General features: G+C 53.3%; 8 protein-coding genes and 2 non-coding genes across 10 annotated transcripts; 4 read left to right on the forward strand and 6 right to left on the reverse strand.

Annotated features, from left to right (window-relative positions):
• Positions 1 to 145: 145 nt before the first annotated feature.
• On the forward strand, positions 146 to 980 carry J4E84_007717 (uncharacterized protein; the record flags this gene model as incomplete). Its single annotated transcript, XM_049390299.1, has 2 exons — positions 146 to 516; positions 575 to 980. 2 exons carry the CDS (start codon positions 146 to 148, stop codon positions 978 to 980), a joined length of 777 nt encoding a protein of 258 aa, XP_049242152.1.
• Positions 981 to 2,057: 1,077 nt separating this feature from the next.
• J4E84_007718 (uncharacterized protein) lies at positions 2,058 to 4,206 on the forward strand (the record flags this gene model as incomplete). Its single annotated transcript, XM_049390300.1, has 5 exons — positions 2,058 to 2,103; positions 2,153 to 2,641; positions 2,690 to 3,452; positions 3,502 to 4,117; positions 4,147 to 4,206. 5 exons carry the CDS (start codon positions 2,058 to 2,060, stop codon positions 4,204 to 4,206), a joined length of 1,974 nt encoding a protein of 657 aa, XP_049242153.1.
• Positions 4,207 to 4,458: 252 nt separating this feature from the next.
• On the reverse strand, positions 4,459 to 6,014 carry J4E84_007719 (uncharacterized protein; the record flags this gene model as incomplete). Its single annotated transcript, XM_049390301.1, has 4 exons — positions 4,459 to 5,213; positions 5,271 to 5,535; positions 5,593 to 5,943; positions 6,003 to 6,014. 4 exons carry the CDS (start codon positions 6,012 to 6,014, stop codon positions 4,459 to 4,461), a joined length of 1,383 nt encoding a protein of 460 aa, XP_049242154.1.
• Positions 6,015 to 7,841: 1,827 nt separating this feature from the next.
• On the forward strand, positions 7,842 to 7,915 carry J4E84_007720. Its single transcript has one exon. It is a non-coding gene; the product is annotated as a tRNA-Ile (tRNA).
• Positions 7,916 to 8,371: 456 nt separating this feature from the next.
• Positions 8,372 to 10,117, reverse strand: J4E84_007721 (uncharacterized protein; the record flags this gene model as incomplete). Its single annotated transcript, XM_049390302.1, has 1 exon — positions 8,372 to 10,117. One exon carries the CDS (start codon positions 10,115 to 10,117, stop codon positions 8,372 to 8,374), a length of 1,746 nt encoding a protein of 581 aa, XP_049242155.1.
• A 2,395-nt stretch (positions 10,118 to 12,512) lies between these two features.
• J4E84_007722 (uncharacterized protein) lies at positions 12,513 to 14,081 on the reverse strand (the record flags this gene model as incomplete). The annotated part of the gene is made up of 1 exon (XM_049390303.1): positions 12,513 to 14,081. The coding sequence occupies one exon, from the start codon at positions 14,079 to 14,081 to the stop codon at positions 12,513 to 12,515; it is 1,569 nt and encodes a 522-aa protein (XP_049242156.1).
• Positions 14,082 to 14,515: 434 nt separating this feature from the next.
• On the reverse strand, positions 14,516 to 14,603 carry J4E84_007723. Its single transcript has one exon. It is a non-coding gene; the product is annotated as a tRNA-Gly (tRNA).
• A 1,177-nt stretch (positions 14,604 to 15,780) lies between these two features.
• Positions 15,781 to 17,967, forward strand: J4E84_007724 (uncharacterized protein; the record flags this gene model as incomplete). Its single annotated transcript, XM_049390304.1, has 4 exons — positions 15,781 to 16,226; positions 16,275 to 16,969; positions 17,020 to 17,268; positions 17,327 to 17,967. 4 exons carry the CDS (start codon positions 15,781 to 15,783, stop codon positions 17,965 to 17,967), a joined length of 2,031 nt encoding a protein of 676 aa, XP_049242157.1.
• A 240-nt stretch (positions 17,968 to 18,207) lies between these two features.
• J4E84_007725 (uncharacterized protein) lies at positions 18,208 to 19,773 on the reverse strand (the record flags this gene model as incomplete). The annotated part of the gene is made up of 1 exon (XM_049390305.1): positions 18,208 to 19,773. The coding sequence occupies one exon, from the start codon at positions 19,771 to 19,773 to the stop codon at positions 18,208 to 18,210; it is 1,566 nt and encodes a 521-aa protein (XP_049242158.1).
• A 1,389-nt stretch (positions 19,774 to 21,162) lies between these two features.
• J4E84_007726 (uncharacterized protein) lies at positions 21,163 to 22,005 on the reverse strand (the record flags this gene model as incomplete). The annotated part of the gene is made up of 1 exon (XM_049390306.1): positions 21,163 to 22,005. One exon carries the CDS (start codon positions 22,003 to 22,005, stop codon positions 21,163 to 21,165), a length of 843 nt encoding a protein of 280 aa, XP_049242159.1.
• Between the last annotated feature and the right edge of the window lie 1,067 nt (positions 22,006 to 23,072).

A 23,072-nucleotide genomic window follows, 5' to 3' on the forward strand; every position in this document is an offset into this window, starting at 1 on the left:
GATCCAAGCTACCACAGACGCAAACACCCGCCGGCACACCCTCACACCACATCGGAGCGCGCATCTTTGTCGCGCACAAACTCACAACCACTATCATCGTCTGTAGCACGACTGAGGACGCAGATACCCTAACCCTTCGCCCAATATGGCGCAAGCCAACCCCTCCGCACCGAACGAACCCACCACATCCTACGTCGACCCCACGTTCTCGTTAGTGAACACATCATGTCTTGATCTCCTGCTCATAGAGCTTGTACCCATGGCATATCGCATCACAGCCGATCTTGCCGCCCGGGAAGAGGAGTGGATACACGGATCATCAGCCACAAAGCCAAAGCGACTGTCGGGCGCAAGTAATGACGCGTCAAGCACAGCGGCGGGCACAGCAAGAGGGACAGAAGGCGGGCCAGTAGGCGGAGGAGGCACTGCGACGGTCGACGAGGAAGAAGCACGAGAGGCTGTATTCCATCGATTAGAGAATCTCGGGTATAGAGTTGGACTGGGCGTTGTCGAACGGTACGTCTCCTCTCGACGCATGGTTGAGCCCCAAGACCATGGCTAACATTTGACACAGATTCTCCCGAGACGCGCCGCGACCCACCACACCTCTCGATTGCATAAAGTTCCTATGCAAAGACCTATGGACACTACTCTTCCGAAAGCAGATCGACAACCTCAAGACCAACCACCGCGGCATCTACGTCCTTACAGACAACACGTTCAAACCTCTCGGCCGCATGTCATTCGATACAAAGAAATACGACGCCGCTATGCAAGCCGCGCTGGTAGCACAAACAGGCGATGTAGCGCTCGGACGGGACGCAAATAGCCAGGCCAGGGTTCAGCCGTTTCTATACTTCCCAGCCGGTCTGATAAGAGGATGTCTTGCAAGTTTGGGCATACAAGCGACCGTCACAGCGGAAAGTGCTGCACTACCTGGAGCTACGTTCCAGATCCGGACTGCTGGGGCGAAGACCTGAGAGGAGGAGGGTGGTACATAATCCGATGTTCAGCAGCATTGCGCGGCGTCTCTGGAAAGAGTCAAACAGCCGCCATCGCACATACACAGATAATCAAAAGGTCTTTACTCTGAGAGTGAAGACGCAGACTGTGGCAGCAAATCTATGCCCACACTGCGCCAAGGACAATGGTCTGATAAATACTAGTACGAATGGCGATACGATAAGGCATCGCTACTTGCAATACCCAGACAACTGGTTCATTCCATTATTGGCTACCTCTTTCTAACGATCCGGAGTATGGAAGTTTGATGAGGCGGCACGATAGTAAGATGATATGCTCGCACTCGGTTCGCAAAGCTCCGAGTGCTCGGTGGCAGGCACTATTGCCTTTCTATATCATCAAGTCCAAACCACCTTAGCAACCACGATATATTGCAATCTCCAAATTCGCTTATCGCGACTCCAATTGGAGCTGTCAAGGCTCTCCAAGTCTTCACCCTGGTTCATTCGTCGTTCGCGGGGTAGATTGCTAACCGAGCAGGGGGTTTATCAACGTTCAGCAAACCGTTTTCGGCAGCTGCGTCCTTACCTTGAACATGACATCACAGCCTTAGCAACAAGCCTCTGCCAGCGGGTGGCTCACTGCTAGCACGTCTCTTATCTGAACTTGTAAACGATCAGAGATGAGGTTGCGCTACAACACCCAGTGTAGCCTAAGAACGGGCTGAACGCGTCCAACCCCATCGATCATCCGTCAGTACATGTGGAGATTTATCAAACCTAGCTTATCGCACGAGGCGCCCATGTCATACCGTCAGATCGTCGCTGCACTTACTATCCCGTGTAACGACTTTCTCCTATCACACCAATGGACTCTCCGTATCGCGTCGTGCAATCGCCGCGGAAACGCCGTGGGCCCGCGACGGCGAACTACTCCTTGAGGATCACAGTAGTATCTCGACTTACCCTGCTCGGTAATTGGAGTCGGAGCCGTAGTGGGAGCCTTCACAACATATGTTAATATAACCGACTGACCTTCTCGCAAAAAATGGGTCTGAGAACTTTCAACTTTTGACGAGTCTGTTAGATCTCACCATGTCAGAGACAGCGAAAGTACCTCTCCCAGTGGGAGCCGGTTATGGTATGTTTATCCTCTACTCCTAATCCATTCTCGTAGCTAAATGACCCAGGCGTCGTCGTCGGCATCGGTTTCTTCTTCGCCTTCCTTATGATGGGAATCTCATACCTTCAAAACCGTTACACACGCTACTCGACCCAGTCATCCGAGGAATTCAACACAGCTTCCCGCTCCGTCAAACCCGGCCTAATCGCCTCCGGTATCGTCTCAGCATGGACGTGGGCAGCCACGCTCCTTCAATCCTCCACAGTCGCCTATCAATATGGCGTCGCAGGGCCGTTCTGGTATGCCGCCGGTGCTACGGTGCAGATCCTCATGTTCTCGATCCTGGCATGCAAAGTCAAGCAGAACGCACCGAGGTGTCACACGTACCTTGAGATTATCAAAGCGCGATATGGCACGTTCGCGCATTTGGTGTTTATGGTGTTTGCGATGGTGACGAACATTCTGGTTGGCAGTCAGCTTTTGCTGGGTGGAAGTGCGGTTGTTACGAGCTTGACGGGTATGCCGGTGTATGCTGCTGTCTTCTTGATTCCAGTTGGTAAGTAAGATGTGAAAATGATGAGCGGCGGTATACTGACAATAGTAGGTGTGTGTGCCTATGTTATCCTCGGTGGTCTGCGAGCGACTTTCATCTGCGATTATAGCCACACTTTGATCCTGATGATCATTATCCTTTACTTCATGTTCAACGCGTACGCCGTCAGCCCTTTGATCGGGTCACCTGGCGAGATGTACGAGTTGCTCAAGAAAGCTGGGGCTCAGCGCCCAGTCGCAGGAAACGAGGACGGCTCATATGTTACGTTGAAGTCAAACTTTGGGCTGATCTTCGGTGTTATCCAGTTGTGCTCTGGGTCCGGAACTGTCTTCCTCGACCAGGCCTACTGGCAGCGCGCGATCGCTTCGAAGCCTTCGACTGCCGTACGCGCGTATCTACTGGGAGGAATCGCTTGGTTCGCTATCCCATTTGGCTTTTCGACAACGCTTGGTCTGGCGGCTGTGGCACTGACCGATAACCCTCGGTTCCCGACATACCCCGAGGTGCCTACTTCTGGACAGATCTCGTCTGGTTTGGCTGCCGCATTTGCTGCGGAGACATTGATGGGCCAAGGAGGTGCCGTCGCGCTACTGGTGGTTCTCTTCATGGCAGTCACGTCCTGCGCATCTGCAGAGTTGATCGCCGTCTCCTCGCTACTGACCTTCGACGTTTACAAGGCCTACATATCGCCCAAGGCAACACCAAAGCAGTTGGTGTTTGTTTCGCACATCATGATTTGCGTCTTCGGACTGACCATGTCTGTATTTGCGTGTATTTGGAACGCGGCTTCGATCGATCTGGGATGGTTATTCCTGTGAGTCCTACTCAACATCATTGAATTGCTACTTACTAATCATTCGAAGTGTCATGGGTCTGCTAATTGGCGGCGCTGTCTTTCCAACAGCCTTCTCCATACTATGGCGAAAGCAAACTAAAGTAGCCGCTATATCAGGCTGTCTGTCTGGCCTTGCCGCAGGTCTCACGGCGTGGCTCAGTACGGCAAAGAGTTACTATGGCGAGATCACGGTAGAAACGACCGGCATGTCGTATCCCACACTCGCCGGTAACCTAGCAGCCATTATGACCGGTCTCATCGTAACAACAACAATCACCCTGATCAAACCCGACAACTTTGACTGGGAAATCACCCGCGCCATCAACGCCGTTGAGCTAGATGGCGTAAACGACGACAACACCCCCAGAGAAAGTTCGACACCCGAATTGTCCGACTCTGGTGAAAAGAAGATCGCGACAGACGCCCCAACGCAACCGGAAGCAGTCGTAGCAACATCCGAGCTCCCACCCCATCTCGCCCCGACACAAGAAGAGCCTGACGACCCATCCACACTCCGCCGCGCTTTTAAACTCGCCTGCATCTCCGCCTTCCTCTTGACCTTCATCCTCGACTTCCTTCTTCCGATGCCCATGTTCTTCTCACATTACATCTTTTCCAAAGGCTTCTTTACGGCATGGGTGGTTGTGAGCTTTATTTGGGTATTTGCTAGTAGCGCGATCAGTTGTCTGCTGCCGATTTGGGAGACCAGGAGCAGTTTCGGAACGTTGTTTAGGAAGATGGGTGCGGATTTTAGGGGTTCAAAATCCTGACGGTGACATCGGGAGCAATTCAGTCTTGAACGCTACGAGGTATCGGCCGCCTTATCGGAGAAACATCACCATGAAGCATTTAGCGTCGAGATGACCACGAATCGATTCATTATGTACGGGAACGCTAGACAAAATCACTGCAGCAAAACGCGCTATGTTACTTTGAGGGTATCCAGTCGTGCTTCTTAATTTTACTCATTGCCATACTCTTATCATCATGCAAAGCTCGATGGCGTCCTGTTGACTCGTTGTCTAGGCTCAGTCTCAAGGACAGCACCTCCAAGAGGTACGTCAGCGCCGTGTTGCAGGGGAGCATAAAGCTCGTCGTTCGTCGTCATAGCAGGGCTATCCTGTCTGCTCTCTCTTCTCAGAGCGTTGATCTGGGCAGAGTTGCCTGGTACGGTACCGCGACTACCTAGATAGCTGAACCTCCCAACCTGGCTACCTGTGGTCACAGCGGTTGGACGTTGCGGCGATGGTAAGACCCCTGATTCTGAGCTACCAGATCCGCGTTTGTTGCTGATATCAGAGTTCGAACGGAATTGGGTTCCGTACATACCGACGTGAGGAACGTATTGTGGGTCACGTTGACCTTGGCCATTGGCAACAACTCCACCATCCGGACCCCCGGCATCGGCAACAGCAGCCTTTTCGGTAAGCTCTGTAGCCACCTGGTGAGCGTCGTACTCGTTGATACCAGCGGCGAGCAGCAAATTCTTCTTCTTCTCGATCTTGGCAGCGTGGTCCATATCTTGACCTGGGTTGGCAGTCTCGTATTCGAGAATCTTGATGAATTTATAGAAACCGGCCGCAATAATGGATCCGAGGATGGGCCCTAGCCAATAAATCCAGTGGTAGGACGTGAATTCGAGGTTGACGACGGCAGGGCCGAATGAGCGTGCGGGATTTAGCGAACCACCCGTGAAGTATACTCCGGACAGCTCTGTGACGAACAGAGCAAGACCGATACCTGTTCAAGACGTTAGCATCCACCACAGGAGTCAACCAAAGGCTATTTATTACATACCCACGGGCGCGATAAAGGTTCCCTTGTGCTTCTCAGCTGCCAACATAAAGATGGTGAAGACCAACTGGGCAGTAAGAAACATCTCAATGAAAAGACCTTGCACAATGGAGGTACCTCCACCAAGTTTTGTCCGAACGTTCAGATCACCCGGGAACATGCATTGGACCAAACCAGCCGCGGCCATGCCTCCGAGGATCTGAGTGACGAACAAAAGAGCACCGCGTACCCAGGGGAGAGCACCGATCAAGCACATGCCGAATGTGACCTACATTGTCGTCAGCAAAACGGTTGAGTAAGAGCGCAAGAGGGAGGAGTTTCTTACGGCCGGATTGAACAAGCCTCCACTGATTCTGAAGAATACCCAAGCGTTCACAGCAAGCGAGAAGCCAAAGCAAAGCGCAATATACTGCAGCTGTTGGGGATTGCTGCCAGCCTCCGCTACCGTCTGGCCTCCCGACGACGGTATACTGTTCGCGACTTGTGCGCCGGACAGAGCAAAGTATAGAAACAGGACAGTTCCGACAAATTCTCCGCACATGGCGATGAAGTGGTTACGAATGTTGTCAGGCACTCGGCTTAACAACGGCAAACGCATCTCTGAATCGGTAAGGTTGGCATTGGGATCTGCGGCCTTTGTGAAGGGCAGCGCAAAGGCTTTGCCTTGGACGGGTTCCTGTAACGAACTTGTTAGTACTGTATTGCACGACGATGTTCCGATTCGATGAAACTTACGTTGATATTCATGACTACGGTATGGCTCCTGAGCCAGAGACGAGAAGAATGTGAAAATCCAGAGCTGAGAGCAAGGCTCCAAGCACGCCAAAGAGAAGAAAAGATGGAAATGTCAAGAAGTGGAGAATCGACCTACTTGTCGACGAGAATACAGGTTCACATCACGACCAAAGTAGTCGTTTGGTGAAGCTACAGCTAACGGCTACTCAGACGGTCAAAGCGAAGTGTCGTCATGCTTCAGCCGTTGACGCGACGGCCACACGCCTGGATCTCGAACTACCTCAGCTATACTGAAGATTTACTGGTAAGATCTGGACTTAGGTCAAACGTCGAACCTAAAGCAGTAAAAAGGTGGCTGACACAGCATCATAGTCGTCTCAAAAGAGCGACGGATCGTGATCGCAGCTGGGATCTGCCACGGGAAGGTGGCGCGCTAACGCCGGGGCGGGCTCCGCATGCTGATCCAGGCCACGATGGAGGGAACTATTTCCCGGTAATCTGTCTACCAGCGTACCAGCCATTCAACCGCAGCTTTGCTCATGAAGACGTCATGCGGAGATGGCTGCGGGTTGCACCGGTGTTGTTGTGCCATCAGTGCCTCAAGCAAAGCAAACAACAAAGAATCCTCGACTGCAACACGATCGGCTGCTCATGGTGACCACATCACAGCAGCCTCTGTCAATTTCGAATGGATATGCCCACAAGCGGAATACCCGACCATAATTCTAGGTGGCTGACCCGAAAACACGCTTTCGGCCGTGGGCGCTACTAAGCGCAGACCTTGCCTTGACAGATGGATCGCATCGCAATTCTATTCGGGCGATCGAGTTCTCAAAATGGCACCACTGCAAGGCTTACAGCGCATGACTTGGATGAATAGGGTCGGCTTGTGGGAGTGGCAACGAGGGGTCCTGGTGACCCATCTAGACAGCGCCACATGCTCATGTTTGGTATGCACACGAGCCGCTAGTGCAGTCTGGAGTCCGCGAGGGAATGCCACTTGGAGGTCTAGATCCATTTTGAGCGGCTTGTTTGTTGTGTAAATGCTGCGGTGTCTTTGTATATTTGCATTGGAGGAGCGGAATTTATTTTCTTAGTGGATGAAGTATCTCGACATTGATTCAGTACTTCAAGAGATGAGATACATGTCTCGTTGAGCTACGGTAATCATGACAGTCGCGAGAGGTAGGTGACAAAGTAGCTATACATTTCAGTGCTTGGCCTCTTGTCTATCGCTCATAAATCCTGTCAAGATAAACATAGATGTGACGTAGGGAAGAGAGAATGCCCATACCCGCATCCCGTGGCTTCAAAACATCCAACCACCACATGGGCATAGTCAAGGAAGAAACTGGACGACTGCTAAAAGTCGATGACCTAGAAGTCTACATTGCCTCTAGCTTTAACTGAACCTCTGTTTTGAGATTTATGTAGACTGTAGGCACCCATGGACCTGTTCGCCTTTACAGTTTCTTCCTTGTATGAGGGGCCGCAAGTAGTGACTTTACAGGTGCACTCACTTCTCTGCTTAGAGACACAGCAAAGGAAACTATAACCAAGAGCCTTACTGCCGCAACAAGTTGTGTAGCTTATTAGCTGTGTTCACAAATGACGTTCTGTTTCTATAAGTATCGAGAAGTCGCAATGCGCTCTTGCTCTATCGCGAAGGTGGGGCCGAGAAAATCTGCCAAATGAATTATGGTTTTCAGCGAGGAAGCTGCAAACTTGCTTCGACCCCGCGTCTGGCAACTGCCCTGTTGATTTCTGCCGATGTCACCAATTTTGCCGAATTTATGAGCGCTGCATTCTGTCAACCTTCCATCAATCATCCGATAACACGGTCGCTTAGCTCAGTTGGTTAGAGCGTGGTGCTAATAACGCCAAGGTCGCGAGTTCGACCCTCGTAGTGACCAGCCTCAGTCTTCTCTTTTTGCCTTTTGCTAAGATGCTATGTCAAAATTAATCCCGAGATGGAAGAGAAAGATCCACAGGACGACGGTGGCGGATCGCGGGTTCAAACTTCGTTGTGACCACCAACATTGTCTTTTTGTCTTTGCCAAATTTTTGCTGTCTGTGAAATGTCCTCGCTCTTCTTACTTCAACCTTGTTCTTGTCTTGAACCCAGCAAGGTCGCTAGAAGGGAGGGAAATGGCATCGCAATATTATGAAAATATGTTGTACAATATAATTAAGGATATACGCCCACCGCATACAAAGAACGAATGAATCGCCCTGAAGTGTACGTTGGTGTCAGAACGAAACTTGGCAAGTTTTGGACGCAATGTAGACTCTCGGATCATGTACTCCCCTCATTCTTTGTAGGAGGGTGGTGTATGTGTTCAACTTCTTCGTCGAACGGGGCGCGCAAATCAAAACGCCTCTCCAGCGAGATCTTCCGCGAGACCCTCCAGCTCTTCCTGTCTGAAAGGCACCCACAGTCTCTCTGTGCCCATACCATCCTTCTTACTCTCTATCATCTGATGGTCGTGGAACTCCTTGAGCAGCGTCCTGAAACTGACTTCACTTGTGCAAACGAAGGCCTCGACAGCCTTGTGATACAGCACACGGTACTCGACGCCTTGGGTAGACTCAGGCAGAACGTTCTTGACTTGTGCGACCTTCTTCGACCTCGGCGTAGCAGTAACCTCGTCTTCTTCATCCATATCACCCCCTTCCATGAGTGAGAGGGCTAGCTGCTCCATGACAAGGATGCGGAACAGTTCTCGAGCTTGCTCCGGTAGAGAGCGTAAGACGAAGCCGACACCATCTCGTCCGCCTACTCGTCTTCCGCTGCGTCCGAGGAGCTCATTCACAGTCTCTACCGTGTCTATCTCCGCGTCGTAGGGCGCAAAGGTTGTTGCGTCGTGGAAGAGGAATTTGTATTGTGTCTTCATGCCCACATCCCACAGAAGAGGGAAGTTTGGTGTATCCGCTGTACACACAAGGTTGATTGATGGGTGTGCAGCTAGGCGGGCGAGCATGGAAGGTACCGGAGACTTTCGAAGGTAGGGCGAGTCGATGGAATTCAGAATGACGGGTACTGGATGCGGCGGCGGGTTGCTGGTGAGGTGTTCGAGGATGAATTCGAGTAGCAGAGCGGGTTGATTGGGTAGCTTTGGTCCGGCTGGTATGACTGCCGATGCTAGAGTCAACAGTAAGTCTTTCACGGTTGTGCCAGCTGTGTATCCGTTGATAACCACAATCTTTGGTGTCTTCTTTGTCCCTCTGTACGGCGCAGCGTCTAGGAGAGACTGATAGAGGCGTGCGGTGAATCGTTCGGTGATGATGCGCTTCGATCCGTACCCATAGAGGCATATGTTGAAGCCTTCCTCCAGCTCGAAGATCCATTGATCGTATGCTCGGCCGTGTAATTCGAGCAAGAACTCTCGTTCAGACTGGTGGCGGTCCGCATACGTTTGCATTGCTGAGAAGTACTCATCGTGATTCAACAGGCTCTGCGCAGAGAGAGTGTTGTTGGAGGTTTTGGTGCCGCCTGGGCGATTCTGCCAGAAGTACTCCTCGTGCGGTGGCAGCTCAGTCGGAGGTGTCGGCGAGCGCTGCTTTCGCGGCCGCCCTACTTTTCCTGACCCTTTAGGTCGGCCTCTCCCACGCTTCGAGGGTGTCTCTGGTACAGGTGCTTCGTCTTGTACCGCTCCCTCCTCGGCCTGCTCCGCGTCCTCTGTGTCTTCCCCTAAGATGTGTTCGGCGAGGTCCTCCTCCTCATCCAGCGCATCTTCATCGCTCTCGTCGCCATTCAGTGTGCGTTCCAGTATACGGCGATTGCTCTTTCTGCGCGCGCTGCGATCGGCGTTGCGAACGATGGTGGGCGTGCCGTTCGGAGAGTCTCGTTTTGCGGATTTGGTAGGTGTCTCAAAGACCAGCTTCCGGGTAGACTTGGGCGTCGCGGTGATGCCGTTTACCAGACCAGTCTTTTTCAAGATGGATCGGGGCGTCCCATGCTCGGCCAGATGTTGTGTCCTCCCCTTTCTGGATGGTGTCTGCGCTTCGAGGGGTTCTAGCTCATCGTGAGCCTCTTCAGCGAATCGTGCGCGTGATTTCTGCGGTGTGCCCTCGTCGACATCGTCTTCGTCGCGTCTGCGCTTTGTGCCGACCATGTTCGGTTCGTTGGGTTGTTGGTCGGGCAGGAGGGTGACGCGACTTGCGCGACTTGGGCTTGGCGCGATGGTTGAGGCTCAACCTTAAAGCTTATTTCCGAAGGGTCGAGGACTCGATTTCTTCCCGCCAACAGTAGGCTCATAGTGACTTGTTGCATTTCTAGTCTTTGCTACTTGCGTTTGATTCTGTTATTCACTGGAGGTAGCAATACTGTCGACAAGGCGGCAGGAAGCCACAACCATGCATTCTGGGCAATCGCATTGACATGTGATCGTGCCTGACACCCCGGGGCTTGGACGCTTGGAAGCATCGTACACCAGGTGCACGCTCTCGTCTCCTCCACTGGCAACCCCATCGCATGCATGTGTGCACACTACCACCACACGCAGCATGCAAACTGGTGGTCCAGGCTATATGCATGCGAGACATTTCTTCGCTTCGACGACTAGATTTGGTCATGCACGATTATGTCAAGCAGCCTTGCCGACTATGCTAGCGCCCCTGGAACCTGGAACCTGAGGGATGTTCGCGGCCCGTTCGTAAGCGGATACTTGCTGCCTCCCCGTGGTAGTCACGCCGCGGTGGTCTGTCAGACGTGACGAGGTGGTGATTCAGACGGCCAAGGCAGATGACACTTTCATGTGCGAATCTTGACAACGTGTCTCAGAGGGTGTCATGTTGGGCTGTGGCTGAGACGGGCTACAAATAGCTGTAGGGCTCCATGGGCTATGCAGTCAACAGGCGCTGATAGGCGTGGGTTAGGCGAAAATGGTGCCCAGCCAGGATTGTGCTTCTTTGATGATCTCACGCATGCCGGCCGCTCCTTCTCAGTTTCCGTCGTCGTGTTCGTCCGCTCCTGCCCCGCACAACCCCAAATCTTCAGCTCCGTACTTCTTGCACCCACGACGAACCCGCCAGCAAAGCCCCGCCTACCGCCACGAGACTGCTACTGCGACGCCAGCACCGCCGACGGCCACAGCCTTTGAGCGCCTCGTTGCGACACGCTCGCCCCAGAACGCCGCGCGGCGCATTACCCGGTCTTCAGCACGCGCTTCGGGCTTCCGGACTGTTGATGCCAGCATGGAACCCAGGAGGCGGCCAGAGTACAACCTCGAGATCTTTGCCGACGCGGCGTGCGTGAAGGATGTTGTCAAGGGTGAGTCTCTTCTCTTCCACCGTGTCTCTGGCGTGAAGATCGGCGCAACTTTCTCCCCCACTACACGTCTCCCCGCCCCGAATACCCCGTAGACCATAGTTGACCTGGCTCCAGCGATACTGCACACGATATTCTTCCACCGCTACTTTACGTCCATCTCTCCCTTGACCCGCGACCTCCTCGACCTGACCCTTCCCGCCATTGACGATGTCGATCTCGAGACACTTATCGAACAGAAGACGTTTGCGCTAGTTCGGGCGATAGACAGCACCCACCAGCCGAGAGGAAGGGGGCAGATTGTCGTGCAGTTCTTTGAGAAGAAGCGAAAAAAGACATCGTACTTCTTCAGCAAGGCGGACGAGGACGTTTGCTGGGAGCAGTGGACGCTGGACGTTACCCTTGCCCAGCCACGCACAGAAACTGGTATGTCTCTCTGCTTGTTGCAACGCGCGCCACTAACAAAGTGTCAGATGTGCTCAAGGTCCGCCGTGCCATGACCAAGTCTCTGGAAAAGGCAGCACATAAGATCATCGCCATTGTGAACCGAGAAAAAGACCACATCCCACCCATCACAACCACCGACGCCAACCCCTTCCCTTACCAGATCGTCGTCAACCCAAAGTCTGTCAACGAGAACGACTGGCGGCCGCGCATCGGCCTTTTCTGATACCAATACCACGGCACCGAGTGCAGTAATAAACCCACTGTATATACACCCATGGACGATGTCACGAGTAAGAGGAGGTTCAACACCGCTGGGGGACACCAATCGTCACTGAATGCGACGAAAAGGATGGAAAAGTTATGGATTCGCACACCTGAAAGACCGACCGCGCTTCACCCCCTTATCCCTCGCCACCACTACCACTGCCAAAAGCTCCGTTGTACAGTGTCCGCTATGTCGGGCAACCCCCATAACTGTGTCGCATTCTGAACCCGCGGATATCGGGAAGTTTAGCGAAGAAGACGAGCCTCTGTTGCTCCTGATTGTTTGATTGCTGCGATAGCTACACAAGATACCCAATTCCCCAATGAAATTTTCCTCATTCTACATAGTCACATAATGTTGTTGGTGATGTCAATTCTGGCCAATGCTGTTCTCGAGGAAGTGTCTGGGACACACACCCACGTGCAATTAAGCTGCTTTACTACTTATACCTCTTTGTAATCTAATAATTTACGTCTAGCCGGGCTCTGTAATCGTTATTCAGCGTCCCAACTCTCTAGCAATATCCAGCTCATCCTTCATTGTTGTTCTCAGCCCACTCAACCCACCGCTTAACAACCTCATCCACCTTCTTAACCCCCTCCTTCGTAGCCTCGACTTCAAACCACTCTTTATGCGACTTGCCACAAGCATCGCACTGCTTGATGACACGCTGATCCGCAAGCTCGAGATGAATCAGGCGCTCCACACGATGCGCATGCGGCACCTTCCTCACGCCGTCAGAAGCAGCCCCAGCATTCGCACCTGATTGGCGTCGAGACTGTGCAGGCGAGGGCTGGGGAGAGGGCGTAGAAGAAGAAACGTAGGGATAGTACCGTACGAGGGATAGACTGTATCCGCACTGGCGAGTCCATTCATTCATGCGGCGGTGGACGTTGTTTGCGCGCCCGATTTTGAGGAGGATGGTGTCTTTGTCTGGGGGTGAGTTTGCGGATCCGGATCTTGAGCGGGTGGTGCTGGGCTGTCCGCCTTTGACGGAGAATTGGCGCATGACATCTGAAGTTCGCCTGCTTTGATCTGCACGTGATGGTGGCGAGAGAAGCGTCGACGCAGCGGAGGATGGTGCAGGGCCGGCGGCTTCGGGGGTGAGCCAGAAGATGTAGATGTAGCCTTCTTCGTCGTGGGGTGAAATGGGCTTTGAGAGTTGGGCGAGCAAGGTCGACGCGAGTTGTGGTGGTACTGTATTTGGGATGTAGCGGAGTAGCTTCGCTGTTTCTGACTCTTCGCGAGTTGTCCGATTGACAGGTCGAGCGGGCTTTTCTCCCAGTGGTTTGCGGGTAGGTTGGTCACTTGGTGGTCGCGATGTGGGAGGTGGTCGCGATGTGGGAGGTGGTCGCGAGGAAGACGAAGGTCTCGAGGTCTGACCGCTCGGCCTTCGATGATCTTGTCGTACTCGAGGCGGTTGCTGTAGTACCTGCTGCATAGGAGTCTCTTGTGCATCGTCCTCCGATACGGGCTTTTCGTCTGTCCTTCTCTTGTGCCGCACGACCTCCGTGTATTCGTCGTCGTCTGCAGACCCACAACATAATGAAGCCCAAAAACTCTTCTTTCTCCTCTGTGGAGGTGGCTTCGGCGGCCGATGGTCTCTGCGCTTTCTTGCTGCCATGACATCGCTCGGTACAGACATCAACGGCCCTTCTACGTTATCCCAGGTAGCTGGTCGATTGATGCGCCGCGGCGGACGAGATCCAGATGTTCTTCTCCTTCCACTCTTCTTGGGCGCGGCTTCATCCGGTTCTCCAAAATCAAGGACACCCAGTCGTTCCACGAGCGTGTCGATACTGTTCCTCTCTTTCAGCGGGTAAAGCTGGGTAGTTGGTCCACTCGATGCTTGCGCAGCCAAATGCTCGGCTTGGTCTTTGTGTTGCCAGCAGAAGTAGGCGGCGGCGCCAATCTCGTCATCGTCGCTGTCGTCGCTAACAACGGATACTACAGCGATAACACCGTCGTCATTAGATGCTTTCGCATCAATAGGACGTCTGCATGGTCGTCCCGATTTAGTAATGCCTTTGCATGTTGTAGCTGGGTTGCGCGAATCCGAGCGCGGGATGAGCGATTCTGGTGTCGTTCCCGTGAACATGTTGGTGTGGTTGTAGGAGGGCAACCCGTGATTGCTGGGCAGACAGTAGGACTAAAGTTAAGGGAATTGCTAATACAACGCCCAGGCTGGTGTGAATCTCGCGCCTGTTCACAGCCTCACCGCCACGTGAAGCGAGAGTTACTCTGAGGAGCGGCGCCGGCCAGTGAATCTCGATTGTCGAGACCAACGCTGCGGACGCGGTGTGCCAACGCATTATGAGCCATCGCCGCGAGGTGGGCGCGTAGCTGAAAAGAGATGGCGGGTCTCAAACGCGAGGTGGGCGCGTGGCGGTGCATGTGGCGCAGCGAGGCAAAAAGAAGGTTTGCTGGCTTGCGAAGGCGCACGGGTCGCTCTTTCCAACCCAACTCCACCACCACAACATCTACAGTGTCTGTAACGCCAAAAAGAAGCGAAACAATGCAAAAAGAAAGCATTGCATCGGCCGGGAATCGAACCCGGGGCTAGCCGAAACTGTCCTGTGAAGGATGGCAACGGCTAATTTTACCACTAAACCACCGATGCGTGAATCATTGAGATGGATGATTTGATAGAAAGCTGACCAAATTGATCGTAAATATTGCAAATGACAGTGAGAGATACACAGCGTGCTATGCGACAGGCTCTGGGTCGATAGGCTGGGTGCGGTATAGCTTGATGCACGAGTCGAGGACGATCCACCAACGATATGGGTCTCCACTTACGGCGTCTAGAAGATGGTGTGTTAGTCTTCTCCATCACGTACTAACAATCAGTGGATAGGGAAGTCTAGCAAATACTTTGTTACTGAGCATTGATTCATATAGTAAACACGTTCCTAGAATCAAAAGCTATCACTGTTTTTGCAATACTAAACAAGAAATCCCAACTGCAAGGCTTCGCATTCTGCCTGATCTCGCGCGACTTCCATCGATTCATACCTAGGTAGCAATCGAAACGGCAAACTATTCGGCAACATGACTCCTCGCGGCAATCGTACACGGAGTAAGAACGAAGCTGGAGAGCCCTTTCCAGTCTTGCTATCGCGCCAAGCCGGTGCGTTATTGTTGTACCTACCTATGTGGGTAGTGCATAGATCTCGTACTACATCGCGGAACAAAGCTTATTCTCCGTTTCCCCAGCGTGCTCCAGATCGTCGACTTACATAACACGACCACCGATATACCCAGACGCAGTGCCTTTATCGCTGCTGCGCAATGTTCCGTCCTGTGGTAGCCCAAGCCAGACCAGTCCTGGAGTAATCCGACCCACAGCGGAGGTAATTCCGGTGGAGGATTCGACTTCTTCACACGCGATATTCCGCGAAGAACTGCACAGTAGCACTGTCTTCCTGGTACATATCCTGGAGTAGCAGGGGCTGGATAGATAACGCTTCTGTATCTGTGTGTCGCTCGACAGAGCGTGCAGCACATGGTCATCAATATCCCACGCTAACCGAAGTTGGAAGGTACATGCGATGTTCCGCCAGAGGGCATGACGGCGGTACTGCTTCGCGTGTTTGAACGTATCACCATGGTCTGTCATCTCATATCCCCGCTTCTACGCTTAGATATACGGGCTCGGCAGAATGTGTACGTCTGTAGATAAATTGGATTGTGTCCCTCCCGACTTGACGACTTCTCTTCCACTCCATCTACGCCACACCAGCTCCGGGTGAAGACAAGATCATACCGCCTTCCTTCCTTCAAGCATATACTACACCATGGCACCTCACCCGTTCAGTATCCTCAACATAGAGGAGACACGCGTTGCGCGTGACACCGTCCTCTCCCTCCACAAAGACTGCGTTGTCGACTTTCGAGAGATCTTCCTCCAAGAACCAGCAAAGGAGCTCATGAAACAGTACCTTGAGCTCGAACATGCAGCAAAGCCAGGACAGTCACCAGTTTCCAAGCGACCACCACGATTGGCCAAGTGCCAATACGACGTCATCGGCTCAGACAAGATACCAGAGTACCACGAGTCTGTCATTGATGTTGAGCAGAGGAAGAGAGTGCGACATGAGATTGTGGGGAAGGAGAAGCAGGCTGCTTTGACGTTATGGGAGTTCCAACACCTTGTCAAAGCGTGTGAGGAGAGTGATATGTTCAAGGAAGCTATGGCTGAGATCAAGCTGCCTGATGGGTTTGAGTTGGTCGTTGAGCCGTGGTAAGTACCCATGTCGACTTCAGGATGCCACGTTACTAACAATCATAGGCCATACGGTGGTCTCGACATTGGTGCTGAGAACCGGAGATACTTCCAAGGCCTATGCTTTGCCCAGGACATGAGGAACGGAAATGCCGACTCAAACTTCTACGCCTACCCCTTACCACTAATTCCTGTTATGGATGCACAAACAAGAAAGATTATCCGCGTTGATCGTCTAGCCACTGGTGGCAAGGGCGATAGTCTCACAGGCCAGACACACTCCGAGCGCGTTCTGGACCACTGCGAAGGTGCAGAATATGTTCCCGAACTACTGCAAGGCGGTCTTCGACAAGACGTCAAGCCCATCAACATCACACAGCCAGAGGGACCTTCCTTCAGCGTCACAGACGAGTCACTGGTTGAGTGGCAGAAGTGGAGCTTCAGGGTCTCGTTCAACCCCCGTGAAGGAGCCGTGCTGCACGACGTCAAGTACGATGGCAGGAGTATCATGTACCGGATGAGCATCTCAGAGATGTCGGTCCCGTATGCTGATGCTCGCCCACCATTCCACCGCAAGCAAGCTTTCGACTTCGGTGACGGAGGCGCTGGCAACTGTGCCAACAACCTTTCCTTGGGCTGTGACTGCCTCGGTGTGATCAAGTACTTCGACGCCGTCGTTGTTGGTAACGATGGCGAACCTAAGGTTCATCCCAACGTCGTCTGTCTTCACGAGCAAGACAACGGTATTGGCTGGAAGCACAGTATGTATACCCATCCCAACTTCTCATCCTAAACTAACCCACCAATCCAGCCAACTGGCGAACCGGCCGCGCAGTAGTCACCCGACTACGCGAACTCGTCGTCCAATTCATCATCACCCTCGCAAACTACGAATACGTCTTCGCCTACAAGCTCGACACCGCCGGCGGCATAACCCTCGAAGTCCGCGCCACCGGCATCGTCTCCGTCGTAAACATCGACCCAGGCAAGACGTCCGACTACGGAAACGTAGTCTCAGGCGGCGTCCTCGCCCAAAACCACCAACACATCTTCGCAGCCCGTACGTCTCCTCAATCTCTCCTAACACAAGAATCACTTGCCTAACCACCCACCAACAGGTTTCGACCCCGCAATCGACGGCCACAAAAACACCGTCGTATACGAAGAATCGCACTCGACCCCCATCAACGCAACCACAAACCCTGCCGGCAACTTCTACGAGATCCGCAAAACCGTCATCGACAAATCTGGCGGCGTAGACGCAAATCCCTTCGACCACCGCGTCTTCAAAATTATAAACCCGTCCAAGACAAACCCCAAATCAGGGAACCCTGTCGGTTACAAATTCGCGCCGCTGCCCACGCAGAAGATACTCGCTGCGCCGGGTAGCATACAAGCGCAGCGCGCGCTGTTCACGAACCACCATGTCTGGGTGACCAAGTACCAAGACGACGAGCTGTATGCCGCGGGACGGTTCACGATGCAGAGTCAGTTGGAGGAGGGAGGTGTGCACGATATGGCGGCCCGCAAAGACGGGGTTGAGAATGAGGATTTGGTGGTGTGGAATGTGTTTGGACTGACGCACAACCCACGGGTGGAGGACTGGCCTGTTATGCCGGTGGAGATTTACCAGGTGCATTTCAAGCCGAGTGATTTCTTTGAGAGGAACCCGGCGATTGATGTGCCGAGTACGAAGAATACTGCGAGTGTGCTGGTGGAGAAGGAGAAGGGGTGTTGTGGTGGGGAGCAGAAGCTGTGAGTGGTGCTGAGGGGGGTGTCACTTGTTAGTTGGATGTATGGAGCGAATTCATTGTGTATAGCACTCTTGCATCATTGCCTTAGTGGTTGCGAAAATGTAAAGCGTAGTTCATGCTATACTATACTACGATGCGCTGCATCTTTCAAAAGACTAAACCAATCTGATAGTCATCCAATCGTCAAGCAGTGGTATACCAAACGCCAATATACTCCAAAGTCATGTATGTTTGTACACGGGTATTTACACGCCCCAAGCGCCAGCGACGGCGTTGAGAGCACCGTCAACAGCCTCCTCCAGGGTCTCGACCCTCAGTCTGAGCGAGCGGTTCTCCTCTCGCTCCTTTGCCAGACGACCCCAAACAGCGGATTGTGCACCGCCCTGGCAATTCGCACATCCCCATCCGCCTTTCGCGATGTCGACTTTGCCCTCTTGTCTCTGCTCATATGTGCTTCCGCGTTTCAAGGGTTGCGGCTTGCGTCCCTTGGGTGTGATGTCGTGGATGTCGGTGTCGAGAATGGAGGAGCGGTCGGTGCCGGTGGGGCTGAGGCAGCTTCTTGAGAAGACGCTGGCGGCATCGGTCTCGGCTTCAGACTCGAAGCCGGAATCGACGCTGATCTCTGAGCCGGAGACGCGGTTGTGGCGGCGGGCGTTCTCCTGGCATGGAGCGTGGTCGCACTGTGGTGCGCCTCTGATGAGGGCTAGACTCCTCTTACGAGCCGCCTCTTCCTCTTGACGGGCTTTACGCTCAAATGCAAGGTCCTCCATGAGGCTTCGCATCTGCTCGTCTTGCTCAGCTGCCTTTGCCGCCATTGTCTCCAGCTGCATCTTCAAATGCCTTGCTCGTGTCTCGGCCTCGTCAAGCTCATCGTCCTGCGCACTTTGTTCGGCATGGGCATCTCCCAACGCGGTAGAGAGTTGGCGGTATGCGGTCTGGTAGCGAGAGAGGAGCGCTTCGGCGTTGGTGAGGAGGTCGTGGAAGGACGAGGGTGCCAGTGGATCGGCAGGTCCGTGTGGGAAGAGCGACTGCGAGATGCTCAAGTTGAGGAGCTCATCGTCGGGGTTGTGGTATGTGGCAGACTGCTGCGGAGGGGGTACAGCGGCGTTCTTTTGTGTGGACAGCAGCCATGCGAACTTGCTGCTAGTGGTGGGCTGGCTCGGGGCCTTGCTCGGTGTTTGGGTGTCGTCTGATCGTCTCGGGCTCTGCGATGTGCCCCTCGTAAGGGAAGAGCCGCGGTTGAAGAGGTTGGTCATCATGTTGCTGCCTCTCTGCTCTTCCTCCTCCTCGGACTCAGAGTCGTATTCCTCTCCCGACTCAGAACCAGAATCCGAGTATTCGTCTTGCTGTCCGACACCCAGCGTCACGGGTGCAGAGGAGCCGTTGAACCAGTTTTGGAGTGCCCTAATCTTAGGCTGGCTAGCGCTGGACTCGATAGCGCCTCTGGAGGGGATGAAGCTTGCCAAGGACTTTGTAGGTGAAGATGCTCTTGAAGTATGTTGCTGGATTGTCGATGTTGCGCGATTGAAGTTGTCGAAGATGGTACCAGTCAATGTCCGCTGGTGTGTTCGGCCAGATCGAGGGAAGTCTTCTAGTGGGGAAGGTGCATGTGGGTCATATGCCGTTGCAGTAGTGGGTGTTAAAGCGGAAGGAGGTGGTTGAAGGCCGGTAATGTCCACGTCGTCGAAGCTGTGCACTTGATCGCCGACCACGGGACTCGAGATCTTTCGACTGTGGTTCGAGCGGTGCGTCGCATAAGGGGCCTGAGGCGGCTGTTGGAGCTCCACGTTGTGAGGGGCGTTGCGGCTCATTCCAAACTACAGCCGCTAAAGGACGTCCGGTGCCGGGGTTGCAAGAAGGCACGCTGGTCAGCGGGCGAGGAATGCGTCAGTCGCCCAAAGATCGTCGAGCAGATGGATGTTTACGTATGAAACGCGAAAGCAACGGTTTCAATGCTGCTGCTAGGCGGGGTTGTGTTGAGGGTAACCCGGCCAACACTGTCAATCTATCGATAACAAGGCGGAACGAGGGTCGTGGGAAGGTAAAGCGGCGGTCAACGAATGTTTGGCGGTAGAAGTGGTAAGAGACGCAGTAAAATGTGTCACTGCCGGTATAGTGTACCAGAGAGCAAAAAGAGGGTTCAATGTTTCGTGAGCAAAGGGCGAGGTTTTGTCCTCGAGGGCTGTTTCGCGTGGTTGGCAGGAAACAGCGTGGCAGGGAACTAGATTTTGTGAGGCTGGGACGGCTAGCTCGCCCCATCACGTACGCAACGCACACCGCAACACGTAGCTGTCGCTTAGAGAGTCCAATGACGCCTTGCCAGCCAGAATGCTCTAATGCAAGACAGCCTGTAAGCTGCCTTCGTCCCTGTTTGCAAGCCGTTCGGTCTGCGTTCGCGTTTCGAAACATTTCATCGTGCAACACTTAGCGCACGGCCCAGTACGCGTTGAAATGAGCAGGGAAGGCCTATCTGAAGAAGCTCACTCAACAACAGGAGATTCAGCGACTGAGACACTGGTCGCGGTATCGTGTGATTGCGGCATCACACATCTGTCTCCCATCAGTGGAGGTACTCCCACTCGCCCACTGCACTTACCCCACAAATCTTCACACCGAATAATCGCGTACCCTTACAAGTTCACCGCATCTTCTTGTAGCTACACTTTTATTCGAACTGTCTAGTTCTGCGCGAGCAGGTGCGCGTCTTCTGACGTGCCCCACCGCTCCGTTCCATCTTCGGGAAGTACCACCCAGGGCGCCTTTTCTCGCAGAAATATGTGCTTCACAACTTTGGGTGCTACTTCCGTCTTAAGGGTCTCCAGATCGACCGTTGCCATGCACAACCCTAGACCGTCGGGATCGGAGGGATATGACATAGAGATCGGAGCTCCGCAGCCCGCGCAAAAGGTACGTTCCGCAACGGCCGATAGTCTTAGGACTGTGCGCGTGTCCGCATACGTGAAGGAGATGCTGTCTTTGGGAACGTGTGTGAAGGGCAGAAAGCCAGAGCCTGAGACTTGCTGACATGCGCGACAATGGCACAGTGTGATGTCTGAAGGTGCGGCGCTCGATGTGTATTGCACGCCACCACAGCGACATCCACCTTTGAAGACAACGTCATCGTGTATAACTTGTGGCTCATATCTTGAACCGTCCGCAGCTAGATGGCACGTTAGTTTTGTCTGGTTCAGCTCTTTGGGTCACTTACGTCTCCGCGCAATACCGAGGAAGACCGAGTCAATCTCCTCAATCTTTCCGTCTATCGCCAGCTTCTCCCACTCTTCCCTATAGATCTTTTGCGCTTTCCTTCGAATGTCATTGTTCGCAAACGTTCTCGCAACGTCCTTGACAATCACGTTTTCGACGAAGAAATCATCCCACTGCTCCATCTCGTAAGTGCGTCGGCCATATCCCGCTTGACTCTCCACGGTAACAACTTGATCTACCTCCACGCCCGCAGACTCCAGTATCTGCTTCAGTGTGTCTTCTGATTTGCTCCACGATCGATTATATGGAATGGGAAGTTCCAACCTGCGGGCAACCCTCTCCAGTACCATGCCGGAGACCAAGTTCCTCGGATGTGTCGCATCCATGGCAATGACGCCTCCAGGCTTCAGGAACCCTGCCCAATGCTCAATAGCAGCTTTTGGATCGGGAAACAAGACCAGAGCAGAAGCCACTGTGATGACGTCAAATTGCTTTCCTCTGAGTGCTTCCGTCTCTTCTAAATGCAGGACGTCGCCTTGAAGGAAAGTTGTGTTTGCGTATTTGTCCCCTCCTTGGGTCTTTCTGTGAGTAGCGACCGCGAGCATACCAGGGGTGACATCAACTCCGATGACATGCCCTTGTGGTCCTACCGCCTCTGCCTCGCGGAATGTCAACAGCCCGGTGCCACATGCCAGATCCAGTACTTGTTGCCCCGGTTGGATATCGAGATAGGAGATGAATCGCCTGGTGAAATCGTTGTGCCAGGTAGCGTCGTAATCCCAGGATTTCGAGTCGTAGAACCGGATAGCATCCGCTGCTTGCCGCTCGCTTGACATTTTGGCCGACTTGAAAGTATCGACCGTTGGAGATGGGAGAGCTCTCTTCATATGTACGGTTATGGGGTGGGTAGAGGCGATTGGCCAATGAGCGGTGGACTGCTTTGAAATCTACACTTGCTTTGGAAGTAGCCAGTCAGACTTCACCTTTACTTCCTTCTCTTATGATCTAAGATGACGAGGATATGACGAACACACACACCTGATACTGTTGCGCAGCGCTGTTCGGTTATATAACTTTCCTCAAGATTTCGTGGACGCTGCTGAAACTCCCGTGAGGCCGCAGGAGGGGTGCCGAAGCCGCGATCACTAGCGCCAGGGTTTCTGGCAAGCGCGATTACGGGTCTTTCCCTCTGCTTCAGGGCTCCTTCCACGTTGCTATCTTCAACTTTCATCATCATCATCAGAACTTGTTCTCCCTGACATGGGAGCCGTTCCTGTTCCCTATACGCTGCGCATCTATACGTAAGCTGATTCTCATGGCTGAATGCGACCTCACGACAACGCCATGTCCTGTGCTAGGCTAGAGAAAGAGCTTGGAGACAGTGTAGCCTCTCGATCTCACCTCTCGCGAACAGCAACAACAATCACGACCTTGTTGAATGTCCCTGGCATGCGAGAGTCAAGTATAGCCGATTCATGCATGTCGCGATACCAGGGGCATGGGCTCCTTCAGTACTAGAACAAACGCAACAGCAGCGGGTGTCGCAGAACTTTGGCACAGTGCCAGAACTGCAAATAACAATGAAGCGCGCGCGACAACTCATCCCGCGTCTCCCAAGGGCCCTTCCACGCTGATACTTGGATGCAAAGGTCGCAATTCTCTTACTTGCTGAGCCCACGGAGGGACCTCTGAGCAGGACGTTGAAGATACAAGTAACAACATGTCTCCACGGATTACTGAACAGAGGTCTACACATAGTGGAATCAATGTCGATCATATACTGCCGGGTGATCTTGCATGGCCGACGCACAGGCTAAACGGCACTTCAGAAAGAGCCCCACTGCACCCCGCAACGTGGGGAAGCACAGAGAACCGCGATGGCGGTATTAATTTCCATTCAATG

Source organism: Alternaria hordeiaustralica, assembly GCF_023758085.1.
Source record: "Alternaria hordeiaustralica strain BMP 2776 chromosome Unknown scaffold_17, whole genome shotgun sequence".
Lineage (NCBI taxonomy): Eukaryota > Fungi > Ascomycota > Dothideomycetes > Pleosporales > Pleosporaceae > Alternaria > Alternaria hordeiaustralica.